We start from the raw sequence: 26762 nt of genomic DNA, 5'->3' as shown, positions 1-26762 counted from the left end.
TGACAAAATACAGCATTCTTTCCTGATTAAAACTCTTCAGAGTACAGGGATAGAGGGAACATTCCTCAAGTTCATAAAATCCATCTATGAAAAACCCACAGCGAATATCATCCTCAATGGGGAAAAGCTGAGAGCCTTTCCCTTAAGATCAGGAACACGTCAAGGATGCCCACTCTCGTCACTATTGTTCATCATAGTACTAGAATTTCTAGCAATAGCAATCAGACAACAAAAAGAAATAAAGGTATTCAAATTGGCAAAGAAGTCAAACTCTCTCTTTTCTCAGATGATATGACACTTCCTGTGGAAAACCCAAAAGACTCCAGCCCCAAATTACTAGAAGTCATACAGCAATTCAGTAATGTGGCAGGATACAAAATCAATGCACAGAAATCAGTTGGTTTCTTATACACTAACAATGCAACTGTAGAAAGAGAAATTAGAGAAACGATTCCATTTACAATAGCACCAAAAACCCTAAGATACCTCGGAATAATCCTAACCAAAGAGGTAAAGGATCTATACTCTAGGAACTACAGAACACTCATGAAAGAAATTGAAGAAGACACTAAAAGATGGAAAAATATTCCATGCTCATGTCTCGGATGAATAAACATTGTTAAAATGTCTATGCTACCCAGAACAATCTATATCTTCAATGCCATCCCGATCAAAATTCCAATGACATTTTTCAAAGTGCTGGAACAAACAATCCTAAAATTTGTATGGAATCAGAAAAGACCCCGAGTCGCCAAGGAAATGTTGAAAAAGAAAAACAAAGCTGGGGGCATCACATTGCCCGATTTTAAGCTACATTACAAACTGTGATCACCAAGACAGCATGGTACTGGCACAAAAATAGACATACAGACCAGTGGAACAGAATAGAGAACCCAGACATGGACCCTCAGCTCTATGGTCAAATAATCTTTGACAAAGCAGGAAAAAAACTGCAATGGAGAAAAGACAGTCTCTTCAATAAATGGTGCTGGGAAAATTGGACAGCCACATGCAGAAGAATGAAACTCATCCATTCTCTAACACCATACACAAAGATAAACTCCAAATGAAGGAAAAACCTCAATGTGAGACAGGAATCTATCAAAATCCTAGAGGAGAACATAGGGAGTAACCTCTTGGACATCGCCCACAGCAACTTCTTTCAAGATACATCTCTAGGAGCTAGTGAAACAAAAGCAAAAATGAACTTTTGGGACTTCATCAAGATAAAATGCTTCTGCACAGCAAAGGAAACAGTCAACAAAACAAAGAAACAACCCACAGAATGGGAGAAGATATTTGCAAATGACACTACAGATAAAGGGCTGGTATCCAAGATCTATAAGGAACTTCTCAAACTCAACATCCAAAAAGCAAATAAGTCAAAAAGTGGGCAGAAGATATGAAAAGACACTTCTCTGAAGAAGACATACAAATGGCTGACACATGAAAAAGCTCATCATCATTAGCCATCAGGGAAATTCAAATCAAACCCACTTTGTGATACCACCTTACACCAGTTAGAATGGCAAAAATGGAGAGGGAAAGAAACAACAAATGTTGGAGAGGTTGTGGAGAATGGGGAACTGTCTTACACTGTTGTTAGGAATGCAAGTTGGTACAGCCACTTTGGAAAACAGTGTGGAGGTGCCTCAGAATATTAAAAATAGAGCTACCCTATGACCCAGCAATGGCACTACTGGGTATTTACCCCATAGACACAGATGTAGTGAAAATAAGGGTCATATGCACCCCAATGTTCATAGCAGCAATGTCTGCAATAGCCAAACTGTGGAAAGAGCCGAGATGCACTGCAACAGATGAGTGGATGAAGAAGATGTGGCCCATATATACAGTGGGATATTACTCAGACATCAGAAAAGATGAATACCCAACTTTTACATCAACATGGATGGGACTGGAGCAGATTATGCTAAGTGAAATAAGTGATGCAGAGAAAGTCAATTATCATACGGTTTCACTTATTTGTGGAACATATGGAATAGCATGGAGGACATTAGGGGATGGAAGGAAAAAATGAAGGGAGTGAAATCGGAAAGAGAGATGAACCATGAGAGACTATGGACTCTGAGAAAGAAACAGGGTTAGAGGGGAGGGGGGAGGGGGGATTGGTTAGCCTGGTGATGGGTATTAAGGAGGGCACGTACTGCATGGAACACTGGGTGTTATACGAAAACAATGGATCATGGATCACCACATCAAAAACTAATGATGTATGGTCACTAACATAATTAAAATTTTTAAAAATTATAAAAAAGAATAGCAAACCTTGGAAAAGCAAAAATAAAGAGTAAGAACACATGCTATTATGGACATGAAGGTAAATATGAAGTAATTGTGTATAAGAGAGGAAATCAGTTGGTTTGTCAAACAGGGAGAAACAGGAAGGCAGTACGGAATTGCTATTTTTCCTAACATTGTTGAAAATATTTGATTGTTATGTGCATATGTAACTATGAATTAAAAATATATATTACTATTTTTACCATGAAATAAAAAGAAAAGAAAATAGGCTGAGACAGGTGAACCACTTTAAACCAGGATCATATAAATAAGGGCTGAAAACAAGATTTGATCACAGGTTTGTCTGACTCCTAAAAATGTAACTTTGTCACTATAATACAGTTTCTATTAAAGTACAGATCTAGTTGGGTTGCTAGATATTTCTAAACCTTCTGAGAGAGGGAAAAAAGGACCTGCGGATAAAGGGCTTTTTGGTCTTGGGTTTGGACAAAAGGCACAAATCTTTTAGTTTCTTAAAAGCTTGGTAATGTTTCTCTTTACCACATTAAGATTATTTAATCTTGATGAAAGATACAGATTTGGTTAACCTTTTCCTAATCCCAGAATGTCAGATAGTTATGGTTGAAGCAAGGCAGCAAATGCCTGAGAAAATGAAGGATGGTGCCTGAGCAGAAAGGAAACTAATTTTCTCCCCTGAGCCTGGTCAATCCTAGGTAGCTTTATAGAATGGTTAGTGTGAGATCCATAAAATGAGGCAGACAACTGTCTAACACTATGTGGTTTCATTTGCATCCAACTGATAAACTCTGAAGCCACAGTACCTGTCTTACACTGAGATCTAAATCAACTTAGCAATTACTAGTTAATAATGAAACCTCTGAGGTAGCAGATGAGATGGCAGAGGAGGAGGAGGACCCTAGGCTCATCTCATCCCATGAACAGAACCGGAACTATAAAATCATTCTAAACACCCCAGAAATCAACCTAAATACTGACAGAACAAACACTACAACTAAAGGGAGAGATGAGTCCACAGTGAAGAAGGTAGGAAGTGCAGAGACATGGTTTAGGGGAGAATGGATCACAGGTGCTGAAGAGGGTAGGGAGCCATGGTCACATAAAGCAGGGGGAGGGAGAGAGAGAGAGGAACACATAGAGGAATGCAAGAGGAGATCCCTTACCCAAAGTTATTGGCTGGACAAACAAGAGGGTCTAATTTTCATGAGTCTGTGCAACAAGCAGAGATTAAAGACTAGAGTTTTAAAGGTGAGCAGGCTTAGCTGGGATAGAACACAGATGGCATTGCCCCAAGCAGGTGAGGTGGAAACACCAATTTGAAGAATGCCTGGGGCAACAGGAGGAAATTAGTCATTCATCTTGAAATGTGTCCCTATGAGGCAGCATTCACTGAGACGCATATCCTGGGACAAAGTAGCTGGCGGCACCATTTCCTTCCCCAGCCCCTCAGCATAAACACAGAGCCACCTGCAGGAGGAGGCACAGCCCCAACAATGGCTGCCTAACTTGCTTACACGGAGTCCCACACCACTGTGCTCTGGAGTGACTGCCCTTCTGTGTCAAACTTGCCTCAGTCCCAGCATGGCAGGCCCCTCCCCCATAAAACAAGCAGAAAACCCTGCCCATACCACCTCTCCAAACCACAGAGTTCTACAGGGCTTCAGTTCCAGTGTAAGTAGTGTCAGGTCTAATTTAACAAGCACACATTCTGGCCAAAGATCAAACACTGCCCATTGCAGGCAAGAAGAGCCTTAACAGATGACAGGTCTGAAGAACAGACCAACCAAAACACAATAGCAGAGCACATGTAACACACAACAGAGACACTTGCTCAACTGCCAGGCCCTGTAAACTATATGACATCTTCTTCATAAAGCCATTACTCTCAGAAGCAAGAAACATAAGAGGCTCTTCTAGCATAGACAAGAAGGCAGAGATGTAAACAAAATGCCAAGACAGAGGAATTCATCCCAAATGAAAGAACAAGATAAGGTCAAGGCCAGAGATCTAAGCAAAAGAGATAGAAGTAACATGCCTGATGGAGAGATAAAAGCAACAATCCTAAGGATACACAATGGGCTTGAAAAAACAATGGAAGACTTCAGTGAGACCCTTACTGCGGAGATAAAAGAGTTAAAAAACAATCATTCAGAAATGAAAAATCTAGGGAGAATGGGTTAAGATGGCAAGGTAGTAGGGGGACCCTGAACTTGCCTCGTCCTTCAAACACAGCTAGATCAACATCCAAGTATTTTAAACAACTAGGAATATGATCTGAGGACTAAGAAAATAATCTGCACAGTTGGAGGGAGAGAACTTGGCAGATGTGAGTTTCAGAGCCATGAACTGGGGGAGACGAAAGCTGTGCAGCCACAAGAGGGAAGGAACCCTTTTTGCGGAGCAAAATAAGGGAGAAGGAGCAAGTGGTCAAGAGCGCAGTGGGTAGGGATTGAACAATAAGCCACAGTGGGGAGATCCCCTGGCTCGCACAGGGAGAGATGGCACCCCTTCCCAGAGTACATTTGGAAGAGCATATTTTGCCTCTCCAAGGACAAAAGGCCAGCCAGAAGCCATTGAGTGGCACTCAACAGCAGGGTCAGAGGTGTGCACAGAGGGCAGAAAACCTCTTAAAAACTTTTTCTTTTCTTTTTTTTTTTTTTTTCTAATGAGAGAGAACACATGAGAGGGGATAGGGTCAGAGGGCAAAGCAGACTCCCTGCCAAGCAGGGAGCCCGATGCGGGACTCGATCCAGGGACTCCAGGATCGTGACCTGAGCCGAAGGCAGTCGCTTAACCAGCTGAGCCACTCAGGCACCCCCCTCTTAAAAACTTTTATCTGTGAGCCACTATAGACTTAAGCCTTTGTGTGCATGCAGAGCAGCTGCTTTTCTGTGACATAAATGAACAGAGAGCAGAGACCTACAGACTGCAGATAACCTGGACGCTGCTTTTCTGCTGTCTGTCACAATAGATTCAAGCCTCTGTATGACTGTGTTTCTCAGATAGAATGCTGTAGGGGTCTAAGTCACATGCAGATGGCTGATAACCTGGTTCCAGCTTTTCACTGAGCCTTACTATAAACTCTAGCCTCTGTGCATGCACTGTGCGACTGCTTCTCAGGAATCGGACAGTGCTGGGTATGCCGTGAGGTTCTCCTCCAGGTGAGGTGAGTGGGCCTGTACCTTGCCAGCCCTTTAAAAATTTCTGAATCCCAGTGACTGGCCAGAGACAAAATACAGGAGATCTTTGGCTCTGGGCATGCTGATGGCTGGGGCACAGATCAGTTATGGGCAGGGAACTGATGAAAACCCGGGACATAGGAGATTGTTCACTTTTCTGAGCGGGCCTCCTGAACAGCAGTGACCAAGAGTTCCCCTCCCCAGGGACGAGTGGGTGGGGTGACGCCATATTCTTCCTCCTCCACCAACCTTCCCTCCCTACCACCCAGCAGCACAGTTGGATTTAACAGAGAAATTCAGTGCCTCCAGTGGAGGCTGGAGTCCCCTACACTGAACCCAGCCCCCTTGCACATGGCAGGGGCATCATTACAAGGGCAAGCCAGCTTGTGAACCAGTCCAGCAGGCCTCTCCTTCAGAACACCACCACAGGCCCCCACATGTAACAAGTCTACTGATTAAAGAGTGCTCCAAAACATTAGCTTCTGGTAGAAATAGGACCAGGCTTGTTTTGTTTTTTTTTTAAAAGATTTTTATTTATTTATTTGACAGAGAGAGACACAGCGAAAGAGGGAACACAAGCAGGGGGAGAGGGAGAGGGAGAAGCAGACTCCCCACTGAGCAGGGAGCCCGATGCGGGGCTCGATCCCAGGACCCTGGGATCATGACCTGAGCTGAAGGCAGACGCTTAACGACTGAGCCACCCAGGCGCCCCTGCTTTTTTTCCTCTTAATTTTTTTTAATTTTTTATTTTTCTATTTCTCATTTTTTTTATTTTTTATGTTTTATTTTATATATTTTTTATTTTTTTCACTTTATCTTTTTTCTTGGTATCAGGCTTATAATTTTTTGTTCATTTGTTCATTTATTTGTTTCTCTCTCTTATTTTTCAGATCAGGCTTATAGTTTTCTGTTTATCTCTTTGTTTGCATTTTTGATCCTTTACCTTTTCTCTTGTCTTGGATCAGGCTTTTTTTTTTCCTCTTGTTTTTTCTGTTTTCTTTTACAGGCTTATCTTGACAAACAAAACAAAGAAAAGCTAGTTACTCCCCACCACAAGAAGGAGGAACTCTGTAGAGGATGGACCAGTGGAAAAGAGCAGCCAAAATGCAACAGCACAGTGTACACAGCATTCACCAGGAACACATGCTGAAGTTTTATTGTTGTTGTTGTTGTTGTTGTTGTTGTCATTGTTTTTCTTTTTCCTTCTTCCTTTCTTTTCTGGACAAAATGATAAGACAGAGCAATTCACCCCAAAAGATGAAGAGGAGGTAGTACTCACTGCCAGGGGTTCAATCAAAATGGATATAAGTAAGATGTCTGAACTAGAATTTAAAACAGCAATTATAAAGATACTAGCTGGGCTTGAAAAAAGCATAGAAGACACTAGAGAAGCCCTCACTGTACAAATAAAAGAATTAAATCTAGTCAGGTTGAAATTAAAAATGTGATAACTGAGACGCAGCCCAAGTGGAGGCCATAAAAAAAGAGGATGAGTGAAACAGAAGAAAGAATCAGTAATATAGAAGATAAAAATGATGCAAAATAAGGAAGTTGAAAAGAAGAAAGAAAACTTATTAGATCAAGAAGGGAGACTTAGAGAACTCAGCGATATCATAAAGTGAAATATTATCCAGATAATATGGGTCCCAGAAGATGAGGAATGGGAGAAAGGGGCAGAAGGTTTATTTGAACAAATTACAGCTGAGAACTTCCCTAATCCAGGGAGGAAAACAGGCATTCAAGTCCAGGAGGCACAGAGAAACACCCTCAAAATCAACAAAAATAGGTCAACTTCAACATATTATAGAGAAGCTTGCAAATTTCAAAGATAAAGAGAAAATACTAAAAGAAGCTGAGGACAAGAGGTCCTTAACCTAAAAGGGAAGACACATAAAGCTGGCAGCAGAACTGTCCACAGAGATCTGGCAGGCCAGAATGGATTGGCATGATTTACTCAGTGTGCTAAATGGGAAAAATACACAGCCAAGAATACTTTACCCAGCAAAGATGTCATTCAGAAGAGAAAAAGAAATAAACAGTTTTCAGGACAAACAAAAATGAAAGGAACTTGGGAACACTAAAAAAGCTCTGCAGGAAATATTAAAGGGGATCCTCTGAACGAAGGCAGAGGCCAAAAGTAACAAAGACCACAAAGGAAGAAAAACAATCTACAGGAACAGTGAACTCAAATTCATATTTTTCAATAATTACTCTGACTCTAAAGGGACTAAATACTCCAATCAAAAGTCATAAGGTATCAAAATGGATTAAAAAGAAAACAACACCCATGGATATGATGCTTATAAGAGACTCATTTTAGACCCAAAGACACCTCCAGATTGAAAGTAAGGGGGATGGAGAAACATTTATCATGCCAATGGACATCAAAAGAAAGATGGAGTAGACATCCATACATCAGACAAACTAGATTTTAAACCAAAAACTATAATAAGAGATGAAGAAGGACACTATATCATAATAAAAGTGTCTATCCAACAAGAAGATCTAACAATTGTAAATATTTATGCCCCTAACTTGGGCGCTCCCAAATATATAAACCAATTTACAATGATGTTAAAGAAACTCATTGATAATAATACAGTAATAGTAGAGAACATTAACACCATATTCATGGGAAAGGACAGATCATCTAAGCAGAAGATGAACAAGGAAACAAGCATTCTGAATGACACACTGGACCTGATGGACTTAACAGTATATTCAGAGCATTTCTAAAGCAGCAAAATACACATTCTTCTCAAATGTACATGGAACATTCCCCAGAATAGATCACACACTGGGTCACATATCAAGTCACAACCAGTACAAAAAGACTGAGATTATACCATGCATATTTTCAGAGAACAATGCTATAAAACTTGAAGTCAACCACAAGAAAAAATTTGGAAGGACCACATCACATGGATGATAAAGAGCATACTACTAAAGAATGAATTATTCAAACACAAAATTAAAGAATTTAAAAAATACATGGAATCAAATGAAAATGAAAACATGATAGTTGAAAACCTTTGGGATGCAGCAAAGGTGGTCCTAAGATGGAAATATATAGCAATACAGGCCTTTCTAAAGAAACAAGAAAAGTCTCACATACAAAACCTAACCTTACACTTAAGGGAGCTGGAAAAAGAACAGCAAATAAAGCATAAATCCAGCAGGAGAAGGGAAATAATAAAGATTAGAGCAAAAATCAATGATATAGAAATAAAAAAAAAAAACAGTAGATCAATGAACTAGGAAGTAGTTCTTTCAAAGAATTAGTAAGATTAATAAACCCCAATCCAGATATATCAAAAATAAAAGAGAAAGGACGCAAATAAATAAAATCTTGAATGAAAAAGGAGAGATCCCAAACAACACCAAAGGAAAAAAAAAACTATCAGAGAATATTATGAGCAAATATATGCCAAAAAATTGGGCAATCTGAAAGAAGTAGACACATTCTTAGAAACATAAACTACCAAAACAGAAAGAGTGAGAAATAGAAAACCTGAACAGGCCTATAACCAGCAAAGAAATTGAATCAGTAATCAAAAATTTCCCAACAAACTAGACTCCAGGGTCAGATGGCTTCCCAGTGGAATTCTACCAAACATTTAAAGAAGAATTAATATCTATTCTTCTCAAACTGTTTCAAAAAATAGAAATGGAAGGAAAACTTTCAAACTCATTCTATGAGACCAGCATTGCCTTGACCCCAAAACCAAACAAAGACCCCACCAAAAAGGAGAATTACAGACCAATATCCCTGATGAACATGAACGCAAAAATTCTCACCAAGTAACTAGCTAATAGGATCCAACAATACATCAAAAGGATTATTTACCATGACCAAGTGGGATTTATTCTTGGGCTGCAGGGGTGGTTCAACATTAGCAAATCAATCCATCTGACACACCACATTAATAAAGAAATGATAAGAACCGTATAATCCTCTCAATAGAAGCAGAAAAAGCATCTGACAAAATACAGCATCCTTTCTTGACAAAAACTATCTGCCAAGTACTGATAGAGGAAACATACCTCAAAATCATAAGAGGGCGCCTGGGTGGCTCAGTTGGTTAAGCGACTGCCTTCGGCTCAGGTCATGATCCTGGAGTCCCTGGATCGAGTCCCGCATCAGGCTCCCTGCTCGGCAGGGAGTCTGCTTCTCCCTCTGACCCTAACCCCTCTCATGTGCTCGCTCTCATTCTCTCTCTCTCAAATAAATAAATTAAATCTTTAAAAAAAAAATCATAAGAGCCCATATACAAAAGACCCACAGCAAATATCATCATCAATGGAGAAAAACTAAGAACTTTTCGCCTAAGGTCAGGAATATGACAAGGATGTCTACTCTCACCACTGTTTGTCTACATAGTACTGGATATCCTAGCTGCAGCAATCAGAAAACAAAAACAAATAAAAGGCATCAAAACCAGCAAAAAAAAAAAAAAAGGTCAGACTTTCACTCCTCACAGTCAACATGGTACTCTATGTAGTAAACACAAAAGACTCCACCCAAAAATTGCTAGAACTGATACAGGAATTCAGCAAAGTGGTAGGATATAAAATCAATGCACAGAAGTCAGTTGCATTTTTGTACACTAACAATGAAGCAGAAGAATGAGAAATCAAGGAATCGATCCCATTAACAATTGCACCAAAACCCATAAAATACCTAGAAATAAAAGAATTGAAAGAGGCAAAAGATCCTTAGTCTGAAAACTACAGATCAATTATGAAAGAAATTGAGGAAGACAAAAAGAAATGGAAAAACATTCCATGCTCATGGATTGGAAGGACAAATAATGTGAAAATGTCTATGCTACCCAAAGCAATCTACATATTCAATGCAATCCCTATCAAATACCATCAGCATTTTTCACAGACCTGGAACAAAAAATCCTAAATTGTATGGACCTATAAAAGACACCAAATAGCCAAAGTAATGTTAATAAAGAAAACCAAAGCTGGAGGCATCACAACTATAGACATCAAGCTGTATTACAAAGCTGTCAGCATCAAGACAGTATGATACTGGCACAAAAACAGACACATAAACCAATGGAATTGAATAGAGAACCCAGAAATGGGCCTTCAAATCTATGGTAAACTAATCTTTGACAAAGCAGCAAAGAATATTCAATGGGAAAAAGACAGTCTTTTCAAAAAGTGGTGTTGGGAAAACTGGACAGCCACATGCAGAAACCAGACTACTTTCTTCTATCATACACAAAAATAAACTCAAAATGGATGAAAGACCTCAATGTGAGACAGGAATCCATCAAAATCCTAGAGAACAGAGGCAGTAACCCCTTTGACCTAGGCCACAACTTCTTGCTAGACATGTCTCCAAAGACAAGGGAAACAAATTCAAAAATGAACTACTGGAACTTCATCAAGATAAAAAGCCTTTGCACGGCAAGGGAAACAGGCTACAAAACTAAAAGGCAAGCTACGGAATGGGAGAAGATATTTGCAAATGTCTTATCAGATAAAAGGCTAGTATCCAAAATCTATAAAGAACCAAACTCAATACCCAAAACAAACAAAAAATCCAGTCAAGAAATGGGCAGAAGACATGAACAGATATTTCTCCAAAGAAGACATACAAATGGCCAACAGACACATGAAAAAATGCTCAACATCACTCATCAGGGAAATACAAATCAAAACCACAATGAGATATCACATCACACCAGTCAGAATGGCTAAAATTAACAAGTCAGGAAAACAGATGTGGGTGAAGATGTGGAGAAAGGGGAACCCTCTTACACTGTTGTTGGGAATGCAAACAGGTGCAGCCACTCTGGAAAACAGTATGAATGTTCCTCAAAAAGTTAAAAATAGAGCTACCCTATGACCCAGCAATTACACTACTAGGTATTTATCCAAAGGATACAAACACAGTGATTTCAAGGGGCACTGTGTTTATAGCAGCAATGTCCACAATAGCCAAAACATGGAAAGAACTGAGATGTCCATCAACAGATGAATGGATAAAGAAGATGTGATATATATTTACAATGAAATATTACTCAGCCATAAAAAGAATGAAATCTTGCCATTTGCAATGACGTGGATGGAGCTAGAAGGTATTATGCTAAGCGAAATAAGCCAGTCAAAGAAAGACAAATACCATATGATTTCACTCAGATGTGGAATTTAAGAAACCAAACAGATGAACACAGGAGGAGGGAAGGAAAAATAAAATGAGATGAAAACAGAGAGGGAGTCAAATCATAAGAGACTCTTAACTCTATGAAACAAACAAGGGTTGTTGGATGGGAAGTGGGTGGGGGAATGGTGTAACTGGATGATGGGCATTAAGGAGGGCACTTGAAGTAATGAGCAGTGGATTGTATGCAACTGAGGAATGGCTACATTCTACCTCTGAAACTAATAATACAGTATACGTTAATTAAACTGAATGTAAAGAAAAAAATTTTTAAAAAGAAAAAAATGAAATGAAAAATCCAATAACTGAGATTCAAACAGGCTTCATTCAATGAACACAAGCCTGGAAGAAGAGGAATGAATAAATGATATAAGGACAAAATAATGGAAAATAATGAAGCTGCACAAAAGAGAAAGCAGAATTATGCAGTATGAAAATAGACTTTGAGAATGCAGAGCCTCCCATGAAATGTAATAACATTCATATTATAGGAATCCCAGAAGAAGAGAGAGAAAATGGGGCAGAAAATTTAAGTAAACAGTATCTGAAAACTTCCCTAACATGGGGAAAGAAACAGACATCCATATCCAGTAGGCACAGAGAACTACCATCAAAATGATCAAAAGCAGGCCAACACCAAGACATACAGTAATTAATTTTGCAAAATTAATGATAATGAAATAATTCCTAAAACCAGCAGGCTAAGAAGACCCTAACTTAGAAGACCCATAAGGCTAACTACAGATTTCTAAGCAGAAACTTGGCAAGCTAGAGGAAAATGGTATGATTTATTCAACAAGCTGAATGGGAAAATATGCAGCCAAGAAAACTCTATCCAGCAAGGCTATCATTCAGAAGAGAAGGAGAGATCAAGAGTTTCCCAGAGAGTCAATCAATCGATCAATCAATAAAGGAGTTCGTGACCACTAAACTACCCCTGCAAGAAATATTAAAGGGGATTGTTTTAGAGGGAAAGAAATCCAAAAGTGACAAAGACTACAATGGAACAGAGAAAATCCCCAGAAACAACAAAATAAGTAATTAAATGGCCCTAAATACATATCTATCAATAATTACTCTGAATGTAAATAGACTAAATGTTCTAATCAAAAGACATAGTGTGTCAGAATGGATTAAAAAACAAGACCCATCTATATGCTGGCTCCAAGAGACTCATTTTTGACATAAAGACACCTGCAGATTTAAAGTGAGGGCATAGAGAAATATTTACCATGCAAATGGAAGTCAAAAGAAAGCCAGAGTAGCAATACTTATATCAGACATGCTAGAGTTTAAACCAAAGACTATACCAAGAGATGAGGAAGGGCACTATATCATAATAAAGGGGACTCTCCAACAAGAAGATCTAACAATTGTCAATATTTAAGCCCTCAACATGGGAGCACCCAAATATATAAAACAACCAATAACAAACATAAGGAACCCATTGATAATAATGCAATAATAATAGGGTACTTTAACACACTCCACTTAAAGCAATGGAAAGATCATCTAAGCAGAAAATCAACAAGGAAACAATGGCTTTGAATGACACACTGGACCAGATGGACTTAACAGATAAATTCAGAACATTCTATCCTAAAGCAGCAAAATACACATTATTTTCAAGTACACATGGGACATTCTCCAGAATAGATCACATGCTAGGTCAAAAATCCGGCTTCAACAAGTACAAAAAAGAATGAGATCATGCCATGCATATTTCTTGACCACAAAGCTATGAAACTAGAAGTCAACCAGAAGAAATTTGGAAATACCACAAATACATAGAGGTTAAAGAACATGTTAAACAATGAATGGGTCAATCAGAAAATTAAAGAAAAAATTTAAAAACACATGAATCCAAATGAAAATGAAAACATGGTGTTCTAAAACCTTTGGGATGCAGCAAAAGCGGTCATAAGAGTGAAGTACAGGGGCGCCTGGGTGGCTCAGTCGTTAAGCGTCTGCCTTCGGCTCAGGTCATGGTCCTAGGGTCCTGGGATCAAGCCCCACATCGGGCTCCCTGCTCAGCGGGAAGCCTGCTTCTCTCTCTCCCACTCCCCCTGATTGTGTTCCCTCTCTCGCTGTGTCTCTATCAAATAAATAAATAAAATCTTTAAAAAAAAAAAAAAAGAGTGAAGTACATAGTAATACAGGCCTACCTCAAGATAAAAACTTTTGCACAGTGAAGGCAACAATCAACAAAACTAAAAGGCAGCCTATGGAATGGGCAAATGACATATCTGATAAAACGTTAGCATCCAATATTTATAAAGAACTTACCAACTCAACACCCAAGAAACAAATAATTCAGTTAAAAAATGAGCAGAAGACATGAATAGACATTTTTCCAAAGAAGACATCAAGATGGCTAACAGACACATGAAAAGACAGTCAACATCTCTCATCATCAGGGAAATACAAATCAAAAGCACAATGAGATACCACCTCACACCTGTCAGAACGGCTAAAATTAACAACATAAGAAACAATAGATATTGCCTAGGATGTGGAGAAAGGGGAACCCTCTTGCACTCTTGGTGGGAATGCAAACTGGTGCAGCCACTCTGGAGAATAGTTTGGAGGTTCCTCAAAATGTTAAAAAGAGAGCTACCCTATAATCCAGCAAATGCACTACTAGCTATTCATCCATAGGATACAAAAATACAGATGTGAAAGGATACATGCACCCTGATGTTTATAGCAACAATGTCCACAACAGCCAAACTGGAGAGAGCCCAAATGTCCATCGACTGATCAATGGATAAAGAAGATGAGTTATATACATACAATGGAATATTACTCAGCCATAAAAGAGAATGAAATCTTGCCATTTGCAAAAATGTGGATGGAGCTACAGTGTACTATGCTAGGTGAAATCAGTCAAAGACAAATACCATATGATCTCACATATGTGGAATTTAAGAAACAAAACAGATGAACATATGGGAGGGGGAAAATGAGAGAAGGAAACAAACCATAAGAGACTCTTTATGATACAGAACAAACTGAGGAGTGATGGAGGGAGGTGGGTGGGGAATGGGCTAGATGGGGGATGGGTGTTAAGGACAGCACTTGTTATGATGAGCACTGGGTGTTATATGTAAGTGTTGAACCACTGAATTCTCTTCCTGAAACCAATATTGCAGTGTATGTTAACTAACTACAATTTAAACAAAATCTGAAAAAAAAAGATGAGGGTATGTCAAAGAACCTCCAGGTCATTCAATTCAGAAGTCACAAATTCTGGAGGTTGCAAACCTACATTTTTCAAAGTACTTTCTCAGTCTTGCTTGACAGTGAGAGTCCAAAATAAAAGGACCTCAGAGGGGAGGGGGGTAGAGGGATGGGTTAGCCCAGTGATGGGTATTAAGGAGGGCATGTATTGCAAGGAGCACTGGGTGTTATACGCAATGACTCAGGGAATACTACATCAAAAACTAATGAAGTACTGTATGGTGACTAACATAACATAATAAAAAATAAAATAAGCTCATATGCTCAAAAAGTTTTGCTCAAATGATTTTACACAATGTCTGACACAATAACCCCATATATACAAAACTAACTTTCCCAATAATGCTGCAAAATTTGACATGTGGGTAGGAGAATTGTGAGATGAGTGAAGTAGAAATGTCAGAAAGATCACTGATAGATACCTTTGGTCTTGTGTCTACAACAAACATAAATTGGCTCCCTGGGTTTGTTTGGCTAACAGCCTTTAGCAAGAGTTCATCATCAACACAGCGAGTATATAATCCAGACAAAGTTGGCTACAACAGCAAATGGCAGCCTGTAAGGAAAAAAACGTGTCAGTTGTTTTATCCCATGCACAGGTGTTCAAACTCCTGCTTGATCTAAGCTTTGGTGAATAGAGGAAGAGGATGAGCCATCTGAGGAGAGTGAAGCAAAAACAGATGTAGCTCTGAAGCCCAAGCATGTCACTGACCTTGGGCTCAGCTTCCTGCTTCTCCTGGCCATGTGGGCTGTGTTACCATAAACTGCTATTCAGAATAGTCTGTTCTTCTAATGGCTAATATTCCCAACCAAGTCTTGGGAAATCCAGACTATCAGAAAATCACATCATGAGTGTTTCCTTAATAAAATTCTATTCTCAATATATATTAGGCTAGCATTTTTTTCTGGAACTGCCCTGCTTTTTACAGTCCCAGTAATATCACCCATAAGCCAGAGGCAGTGGCAACAGAATTCAAGATAAAACAAAGATCAAGACAATCTTAAGGGAACAAGGATCACTCATTTCCAGAGTTAATGAGAAATCAGTGGGCTGGTCTGTTTCAAGCCATTTCAATATTAAAAAAAAAAAGAATCAATATAAAAACAACATAGCTATTTAGCAAGTATGTGTGGTAATAATTAGTTAATGGACTGCATTACACTTTAGTGTGTTTTTTTTTTAGTAGTCTTCTTTGATGGTTTGACACAAAGACACCCATTTGTATTACTATACTCTTTAGCACTTGAATAGTTGCCTACTTGAGAACTTGACCTTGTTTAACTCTAGACCTCAGAGTGACCACAAGAAGCAAGAACTATTATCCTTTCCTACAGAAGGGGACTCAAACAGAGGAGTAAAGTGCTTGTTCTTACTAGCTTAAATTATATGAAAAGTAGTGAGAAACAATCAAGAACATCTGTGTTCTAGTAGGAGGCACAGTCCCAAAATATCCTATCATACAACTAGCTTCCTTTCATTCAATAACTTCCCATCAAACTGGAGCCTGCAGAGAAGGAAAGAAACAAATAAACACACTAAATGCCACTCGCCATGTGCATAACACTAAAATTTATAAAGTACACATATATTTTCCCCTTATGTGACCCATTTAAAAATCCTCAGAAGTACTAAATTTCAGAGTAGTAACTTGCTTGAGCTCACACAGCTAGTAAGTGGCAGTGATGGGACTTAACCCCCAGTCTTCTAGAGCCAAGTTTAGTTTTCATGAGAGAAGTATGCTCAACTCACATTGTTCTCTTTGTAGAGGCAGGAGAGCACAGGTAAGCCTTCTTCACTTCTGAACTTTGAACTTCCAACCACTGTTCCCAGGGTAACAGATTTAGGAACCACTATTTCAGGAGGGTAGGTACTGCATACCTAAAAGAAAATAAACTAAATTTTTAAAAACTCATTTTCTTTTTTACATTTTGTACTTGCTAGCAACAGGTTGGAACAGCAATCATTCAAGCATTAGCTGTCTGGCATTTATCATCTAGAATCATCATTTCTCAGAAATAGGAACAAAAATATTCTTAGTATAAAAGTTCTTCCAAGTATGCTATTATTTTCTAGAAAGGAAGGTTTTGAGACATATAAGAACAAAATTTACCTTTAGAATACCAAACATCATATGTAGAAATACACACACAGCCCTACCTTGAAATTCCTACACTTGCCTATCAAACAATGTATATTGTAAACAAGTAAAATTTTAAAAATAAACTGAAAAAAATAAATAAAAATAATAAAAATGGATAGATTCAAATATAAGGCAGACAGGTGGAGAAGGAAGAAACATGATTTACTCTTTCTTAAAATGTATTCTGGTTCCTAGTATGCTTGCCTTGAGGGTCTTTAAAATACTAGTCTGGGGGTGGAAGTGCTGACATTTTAGATACACTTACTTTATAAAAAGAATGATATATTTTCTCAAACTTCTTAGCTTTTAGTAGTTGCCAAATTATCTTTCTAAAGAGACTGTGAAAAAATATTGTAACAGCACAGACCTGACATTGCCAAATTAATTCTAATCACCCCTCTAAGTAAAGGACACACTCAAACGTTTGACAATGGATCAAACAAATAAAAATATGAATAGGCAAAAAAATGTTCCAGGTAGATCAGATCAAGAATGCTCTATGTAACTCACTGAAGTCAATGTCCTTGGAATGCAGCACATTTGAAAGAGAAAAAGTTCTCTACCCATGCTCTTAGCTGGACTTAGACTTTGGAGAAGTGGGTCATGCAAACAGAAATAAATGGAGCTTCCATTTCAACTCAGAAGGCGACATGTATTTAAGGTACCAACATAGATATTTCAGACCTCATTTGGGCAACTTAGACACATATTTGAACTGGAAAGAATTCACCTCATTTCTACTTATTCCTGTCAATTATGACTCTAACAAGCCACCTCACAGATGGCCCTGCTAAGTGACAGCTCATCAATCCTCATATCTAGTGGATATTCAAAACTGTGTTACTAGAAAGGCATTACAATTACTGTCTTTTTATGATAATAAAATGCTGGAAATAAAGATCCAACAATTCATAGATACTACTTAAACACCTGTGCAGAAAAGTTATCATTAAAGGTCTGACTACCATCCTTGTAAAGGCCTGCTTGCAAGGATGGACCTTGGCTGGTGCCTGGGAACTTGGATTCTGGAAGCGTTCCCACCATTCCCTAACTGATAAGACTGACTCACTGTGCCTAAACTGTTTGTACAAATAATGTGTTTTATGCTATGCTGAGCACTTGCTTTCCTTCTGGGCATCTGGGACTTTGGTATACACTAGGCAGACAGTGCCTATGTGACCAGCCCCCAATATCCTGGGCACTAATTCTCCAATGAGCTTCCCTAGTAAATAACATTTTTCACATATTGTCACAGTTTGTTGCTAGAGAAATTAAGCATGTCTTATGTGATTACTGGGAGAGAATTCTGAAGCCCATGCCTGGTTTTCTCTGGACTTTGCGTGTTTTCCCTTTGATGAGTTTGTTTTCTATTCTTTTGCTATAATAAATCACAGCCACAAGCATGACGATATGTTGAGTCCAGTGAGTCCTAGTAAATCACTAAACCTGAGGGATGGTCTTGGGGAACCCCAACACATTCCCAGACCTCGATTTTGGCCCAGAGCTCTTTCTTGAGATCCAGACTCTAATACGTGATATCTTTTAATCGCCCTGAACTCAAATCTAAAACTGAAGACACCATGTGTCCCTCTTCTTAAGTTGCTTATCTTGGCTAACATATCCATTACCTTGGTCACCTAAACCAGAAACCTGGGATGCATCTGAGATGCAGGTTTCCTCCCTCTTTATCCCAGCCACATTAATCTGTCACCAGGTTCTTTCAATTTTACCACCTATCTCTTAAAACCATCTCCTCCTCTCCATCTATAGTTATTGCCTTAGTTCGGGTTCTCATCACTTCTCATATCATTCTCCTGCATTCTTAGCTCCAGCAAACCAATTCTCCACACCAATACCAAAGTTATCTTCCTAAAACACAAATACACTCACATTCTTTACTAGATTAAAATACTCTAGTGGCTCCTAACTGTCTTCAGGATAATATTCAGATTTGTTAATTTGGCCACGAAGGTCTTCATGATGTGGCTTCATATCCTGACCTTCTTCCTTCTCTCCCTGTATAAATTAGGATAGATTTTTTTCTCCAGACTATTCCCCAAAGCATCAGGCTGTTTCTGGCTTCCTAGTCTGAATTCCATATCCTTCATCTATGCTCCCATAGCACCCTATGCTTTAGACTATGAGAACTCTGACTCAGTGTCTTAGGTGCAGTAGGTACTTAATAAATGTTTGTTGAATGGCTGAATGTTAAATAAAAAGAAGAGATTATGAGTGATTTTTCTTTTTCCAAAAGCTTGTTTGCTGATATTCTTCTGCCTTGATTAAATGGATCAAAAGGAAAACAACAATGACAAAATTACCTCATAGTTTCTGTTGGCATCTGTTATGGTCCAGTACCTGTTGGGTATTCCCATACGCCCAAAGTCTGATATTGGGTCAATCAATTTCCACCCATTTTCCCTCATCTTTTTTGAGGATTTGGGATTATAAGAAAAAGCATAGAGATCTTCAAGAAATGCTGGAGGAGATAAGCATGAAAACAAAGTAATAATGAGTGAAACTTAAAGAACAACAAATAATGCTTTAAAAAAAAAAAGGCTAGATTTCCTTCTCCTAAAGGGAATGTTTGTCCAAACAGCCCCAGAAAAGGACAACGAGTTGTATACAACACTGGCTTTATGTAAGGAATAAGAACTGGAATATTGCTTTAAAGTCTTCTTTTTAAAATGTTTTAATTTTTTTGTGATATGAATACAAAGTAGGAACATACTTTCTGGCTTCCTGTGAATTGCTGGATAATGGACTAAACCAAAACTTCAGGGTTCCACAGGGTGGGAAAGTGGTCCTTACCAAAAGTTTTTAACTGAGCTTCAGTCATCTAATTGCTATGTTGTTGTTGTTGTTGTTTTTAACATGTTGCAAAGCAATAACAGCGTTCTTGTATTCCACTTGTCGGGTCAAATCCTGCTTTTGACTGATAAATGGCTATTTCTTCTCTCCGTCAACCCCACTTCCTCCCTTCACAAGATGAAACATGCAATCAATAACGCATTTGTTATGTTAATCACCATAAGTAGGGCACCTGGGTGGCTCAGTTGGTTAAGCGACTGCCTTTGGCTCAGGTCATGATCCTGGAGTCCCGGGGTCAAGTCCCGCATCGGGCTCCCTGCTCAGCAGGGAGTCTGCTTCTCCCTCTGACCCTCCCCCCTTTCATTCTCTCTCTCAAATAAATAAATAAAATCTTTAAAAAAAATCACCATAAGTACATCATTAGTTTTTGATGACTAACATAATAAAAATAAAGAAAGAAAGAAGAGTTAAAACCTAAATAAACAATAAATTTTGCTTCATTTGAAAAAAAAGTAATGCATTTGACCAATTTATGTGGCAACAACTTTTCCAGAGATGGATAGATTCTGCCCATGTCTTATAAGGTATTGGGTTGGCTGACAGTTAAACTCTATCAACAAAATTCCAGCAAATTCTGGGGAAAGGGTGGAGGAAAATGGGAGGGAAAACACAAGAGCATGGAAATTCCACAGATTAAAATCACAGGTGGCTGATTGGTTGGCCACCTAGATATGGGGCTGGGGGGGTGAGACGGTGAGATTGGAGGAAAGAAGGATAACTTCATTATTAAGGACTCTGATAAACTGCCCTAGTCTTCTGATTGGAACTGAATGTAGGGGTAGGAATAGTGGGACAAACATAAAGCTTATGAGACAATAGGAAACAAATTTTTCTCCAAAGCAGTCTTCCTGAACTGACGAATAATTTACAAGTTGACACTTAAAAGGAAGGAGGGAGAGAGAAGAAAATAACATCTATTAAACATCTGTATACCAAGTACAGAGTAAAATGCACAAATGCATTTAAGCCTCAAAACAACCCCCATGGGGAACTTATACTATCACTACTTTTTCCAAAAGATTACATGTGTTGGGGCGCCTGGGTGGCTCAGTCGGTTAAGCATCTGCCTTCAGCTCAGGTCATGATCCCAGGGTCCTGGGATAGAGCCCTGCATCAGGCTCCCTGCTCAGCGGGGAGCCTGCTTCTCCCTCTCCCTCTGCCTGCCACTCCCCCTGCTTGTGCAGGCATGTTCTCTCTCTCCCTATGTCAAATAAACAAATAAAATATTTAAAATATTATATGTGTTTTTTAAGTTTTCATTTTAATTCCAGTTAGTTCCAGGTGTACAAAATAGTAATTCAACACTTCCATAAAATATCCGGTGCTCATCATAAGTGTACTCCTTAATCTCCATCATCTGTTTAACCCATCCCCCCACCCTCTTCCCTCTGGTAACCATCAGTTTGTTCTCTATAATTAAGAATCTGTTTCTTGATTTCTTTCTCTCTCTCCCTCTCTCTCTCAGTCTCTCTTTTATTTTTTTCCCTTTCCTTGTTTTGTTTCTTAAATTCCACACATGAGTGAAATCATGGTATTTGTCTTTCTATGACTGACTTATTTCACTAAGCATCATACTCTCTAAGTCCATCCATGTTGTTGCAAATGGCAAGATCTCATTCTTTTTTATGATTGAATAATATTCCATTACTACTTTTAAAGATGAGGAAGCTGAGTTCAGACCTTATACAACTTCCCCAAATACCATGAGGCTGGGAAGTAGCACAGCCCAGATACAAACTCTGTTCTGTTTAATTCCATAACCCATGATTTTTCTATTATGCCATTCTGGGGAAAAAGTTAAAATGGTTTAGACTAAAAGTACTGTCATAACTACCTGGCTGAGAAAGCTTGAGCAGCAAAATTATAAGCCTCATGGCACACAATGTCAGAGTTTAAAACAAAGTGGGCCACCTGGAAGTTCTTGCAGTGAAGGATCAGGGGACAGCCCAGGCTAGTGATGGGCAACTTCTCTACATTGGCAATGTGAAGCAGTGCAATCTACAAAACAGAAAAGAACCAAAATAAATTCACAGACATGCACTAGGTCTATGACTATCAGTGAACCTGACTTTCAGCAACAGTAACGCATACCCAGAGGTAGTCATTTCTACAGCCTACAATCATCCTTTGTAAGGCACAATGGGGTTTCTCACAAACAGAAGTACATAGTGGTAAATCAATAAGAATCAAATTGCAGTGTTATAAAACTTCTCTCTCCCTAGGGATATAAGGTTAATAGGTTTGTGGGGCAATTGACGTGAATTGGCTCAGAATAGATGTCTTCTCCAATACAATGGTGAAGCTTACAATCATAGAATAATTGTCACAGAGGAAAAGAGAACTTTCTTTCATTCTACCAAATCTAATTACAATGATTAATAATTGCTATTTTGCCTTATTGCTCACAAGGTAGTCCATGACCATTAGCTATTTAATCCCTGTAATAAACCCTTGAGGTATAATCACCCCATTTTGAGAATGAAGAAACCAGAGTTCTGAGAAGTGAATTCCTTATCAGAGGGCACACAGTCAAGAAGTGGCACAAATAGAATTTAAATCATGGCAGTCCAACTCCACGTCCAGGATTACTTCTCTAGAAATTCTAAAAAGTCTAGTGCTGGAGTTAAGTGTAATTCTAATACTAGGAGGAACATTTCTCTTCCAAATTTTAGACTCTAGTAACAGGAAAACAAAGAATGAAGTGGGCAAAAAATTTTCCTAAGTCATTTAGTAAATGAGTAGAGAATATAAGACTAAGAACTAAAGGAACTATACATAAGCACTGCACCATAGTTAATAAAGTTTCCCATGGGAATACAGGTTAAAGAATCTGATTTTTAAAAATGGAAGATTGACTAATTTTTCAGTCTAATCACTCCTCACCATGCTGATGCCAGTAGAAAAGAAATAAATGCATGTAAAGGGAAATGGTAAAAGAAACTGTATCTAAATAATATAATTTTTTCTTTATACATTCCAAAAGCCATGGAATAATGGTTTATGTTTTAGTCTTTGATATTCTTCCTGTATCTTTGATGTTTCCTGCAACTAGAGCCTAGATGTACTCTTTCCATTCTCCTGACTCCCTATCCTATGCATAGAATGGCCTTCTGATCATCATTGCCTTTTCTTTTCCTCCACTCCACACACTCCATGCCCCAGCCCCAATTTATTTGAAAAAGACATCTCTTACAGGAAATCTTTCAATCATATGCACCATCTAAGAAAGGGACAGGTGTGGGGACCATTCATATATCCCTGACAGAGATTTTCCATCTTAATTTGTCTTAATTGTTTTGTCAAACTCAATTCCTGCCATGGCAGTTTTGGAGGGGTCACAAAAACTACCTATAATGTAATAAGAATTAATATATCAAATTTCAAGAAAATCAGAGCCCTGTTGATCAACATGCATCTGTGTTTGGGTAGTAAAACACTGATCATGAAGATTAGGCACCAGGCAAAAAGCTGCTGAGTTGGGAAGAGGGGGGAAAGTGAAGCAAAGACTGGGAAGAACTACATTAATAGTACTAATTGAGTAATTCTGCCTCCTTTGACATATAGAAATAATTAGCATAAGTTCTCCCTTCCAGATCTAGTCCACCAGGTTTGAAATAATACCCAGTAGGAACAAATCTGGAAACATGTGTGCTATCTATGAACGCAGGTAGAAAGGAAAAAGGCTCACAGCACAGTACTAAAGAACTGGTTTCCAAACTTAGAAATGGGAGATTCCTAAATAATTATATAAGCTAACAACCTTATTTTACAAACGAGGAAATTGAAGCTCAGAGAACAAGAGTCACTTGCCTAAGGTCATATAGCCAGTTAGTGGACAGCTAACTCTAGCTAGAACTAGCTCTCCTAATTCCTCTTTTGGCATTCCTTTCATCACACCAAAGGGAGCAAGATACAATCTCATGGGAAAGCTCATGATATTTTTAAAAGGAAGTGTTAAAATACTTCTTTCCTATGTATATTCATATATTATACTTATATAATACAGTAGCCCCCCCCCCACCTTAATTGCAGTTTTGTTTTCTGTAGCTTCAGTTACCTCTGGTCAACTGTGGCCCAGAAGAAGGTGAACCTCCTTCTGACATATCAGAAGGTCAGTAGTAGCCTAACACTATGTTACAATGTCTACATCATTCATCTCACTTCATCTTATCACACAGGCATAGTGTTATAGCACATCATCACAAGAAGGGTGCATACAGTATAAGAAGCTATTTTGAGAGACCACATTAACATAACTTTTATTACAGTATATTGTTATAATTGTTCTATTTTATTATTGTTGTTGTTAATCTCTTACTATGCCTAATTTATGAATTAAACTTTACCAGAGGTATGTATGTATAGGAAAAATCATAGTATACATAGGGTTTGGCACTTTCTGCAATTTCAGGCATCCACTGGGGGGCTTGGGATATGTCCCCTGTGAATAAGGAGGGGACTACTGTAGTACGTATCATGTGCAAGGCACTGTACTAAGCATTTATGCCATTAAGTTTTTTTATTCTCATAACAAGGTATTATTATTATCCCTATTTTACACATGAGAGAAGTGAGACACAGAAAAATTAAATAAATTGCCCAAGGTTACTAAGATAATACATGTTGAAGCTGGGATTTCACCTTGAGCAGACTGGCTCTAGAGCTTGTGATCTTAATTACTATGGTATGTCATATACCAGAAGTATGTTACACTTGTTATAAACAAATAAGTCTAAGCATAAATCTGGCTAATGATTAAGTTAAGATTCAATGATGCTACTTTAGGGTGGGGAAGGCATATAGTGATGTTTGGGGTGCTAAACTAATTAGAAAACATTGTTTAAAGGTATAACAAGAAACACACATATATGCACATGAAAAACATAACCTGTCTTAGGTCAGAGAGATGGTTCAAATAAATGATACCCAAAGTATAGTCCGTGGGCCATCTGCAACACCTAAGAGCTTTTCAGAAATTTAAAATCTAGGGCGCCTGGGTGGCTCAAAGGGTTAAGCGTCTACCTTCAGCTCAGGTCGTGATCTCAGGGTCTTGGGATCCAGCCCTGAATCAGGATCTTTGCTCAGTAGGGAGTCTGCTTCTTCTTCTCTCTCTGCTCCTCCCCCTTGCTCAGTGCTCACTCTCTCTTTCTATCTCACTCTCTCAAATAAATAAATCCTTAAAATACTAAAAATCTTAGAAATGAGACTCTGCATTTTTAACAGGCACCCAGGTTCTTGGGCCACACTTTATGGGTAGCAAGGTTTTAAATTGCTTCAGGATGCTTATCAACTAGGCTCAGAAAATGAGCAGAGACTAACCTACCTAAAAATATTGAGAAAAAAAAAATGTAGTTTTAAATGACTAAGATGACCACAGTCAATAACTTGAGGGACAAAGAGTCATATGATTCAATCTATGATAAAAAAAACATAGAATAGATTCTTTGAAGAAAAGGTTTCAGAGCAATTTGACTGTTACTTTAAATTTCAAGAAACTACCATATTAGCATGTAAACACAACTCTTTAAGACCCTTTGATATTTCTTCTTGTAAACATACCCATGTTTCTTTCTGGGCTGCACCAGAAGCCTCTACATATGTCAGATGGGTTGCAGTAAGATATAGAATCCCATTAGCAGGCTTCTTACACACATGACGATCCAGTAATTTCACATTTTCTACCTGTTATTTGGGGAAAAAATACTGATTAAGTTATTGACTCACTGCCTCCTGCGATTAAAGTTGGATAATTCAAAGCAAGATAAATGCTCTTAATTTGCTACAAAACTTCTTTGAGGCTTTCTAGTAGCAAGGTAGCAAACTAGTATGGTCTGTATTTCCTAAATCAGCCCTGGAGAAACTATAAAAGTGAGAGGGGAAACATGGATTCTAGGAAAGATTAAAATTCTAGATGATGTTACCATGACGGGGTAGGTGTGAAAGGAAGATAAATGAAACATAAGAGCCTGCAAAGGTAGATATGTTGTTGAAAGAAGTTGCAGTTATTGTATGGGTAAAACTCAATCGGGGTGAATAACATGAGGTCAGATCTTAAGTTAAAGGGTAAGAAAATATATAACTTTCTATAAAACAGGAGAAAACTTGATCTATCTTATAGAAAGCAAAAAGGAAAAAAAAATACACACAAAAAAAACAAAAAAATATTATAAATGAAAAGTAAAAAGTGAAATGCCACCTACACTTGTGGTGAGCAAAGCATAACATATATAGTTGTTGAATCACTAAGTTGCACACCTCAAACTAATGAAACTGCATGTGTCAACAATACTAAAATAAAAAAATAACAATAATAAAAGACAACTTCACAATAAATGTACATGAATTAAACTTACCAATTAAAGACAGACTTACAGGGGTGCCTGGGGGGCGCAGTTGGTTAAGTGTGTGTCTTCAGCTCAGGTCATAATCTCAGGGTCATGGGATTGAGCCCCATTTTGGGCTCCCAGCTCAGTGGGGAGTCTGCTTCTCCCTCTGCCCCTCTCCCTGCTCCTGCACATGCTCACATGCATGCACACTCTCTTTCTCTCTCTCTCAAATTAATAAATAAAATCTTTAAAAAAATAAAGAGAGGGGGGAAAGATGGCGGAGGAGTAGGGGACCCTATTTCAACTGGTCCCCGGAATTGAGCTGGATATCTACCAGACCACTCTGAGCACCCATGAAACCAGCCTGAGATGTAAGAAGATCTGGATCTCTACAAACAGAATATCACAGGTGGTTGGTTTTGAGGTACGAAGTGGAGAGCCGTGATTCTGTGGGCAGATACCGGAGGATAAATGGCAGCAAGAGGGTGCCTGGCCCTGGGGATCCTACACCGCTGGTGAGTGACAGCCTCACGTGCTGCTG

General features: G+C 38.6%; 1 protein-coding gene across 1 annotated transcript in view; it reads right to left on the bottom strand.

Moving 5' to 3' along the window:
• MTMR8 (myotubularin related protein 8) overlaps positions 1–26762 on the bottom strand; it is a 149077-nt gene that overhangs the window by 119691 nt on the left and 2624 nt on the right. The window contains 7 exon segments of the mRNA XM_078064034.1: positions 15306–15415; positions 15418–15439; positions 16634–16762; positions 19346–19503; positions 21730–21757; positions 21759–21893; positions 25455–25577. Coding sequence (XP_077920160.1) covers positions 15306–15415; positions 15418–15439; positions 16634–16762; positions 19346–19503; positions 21730–21757; positions 21759–21893; positions 25455–25577 — 705 coding nt within the window.

The sequence above is a fragment of the Halichoerus grypus genome, chromosome X (assembly GCF_964656455.1).
Source record: "Halichoerus grypus chromosome X, mHalGry1.hap1.1, whole genome shotgun sequence".
Taxonomy (NCBI): Eukaryota; Metazoa; Chordata; class Mammalia; order Carnivora; family Phocidae; genus Halichoerus; species Halichoerus grypus.
The sequence above is the reverse complement of the archived record's forward strand: the minus strand, read 5'-3'. Positions and strand labels throughout refer to the sequence as shown.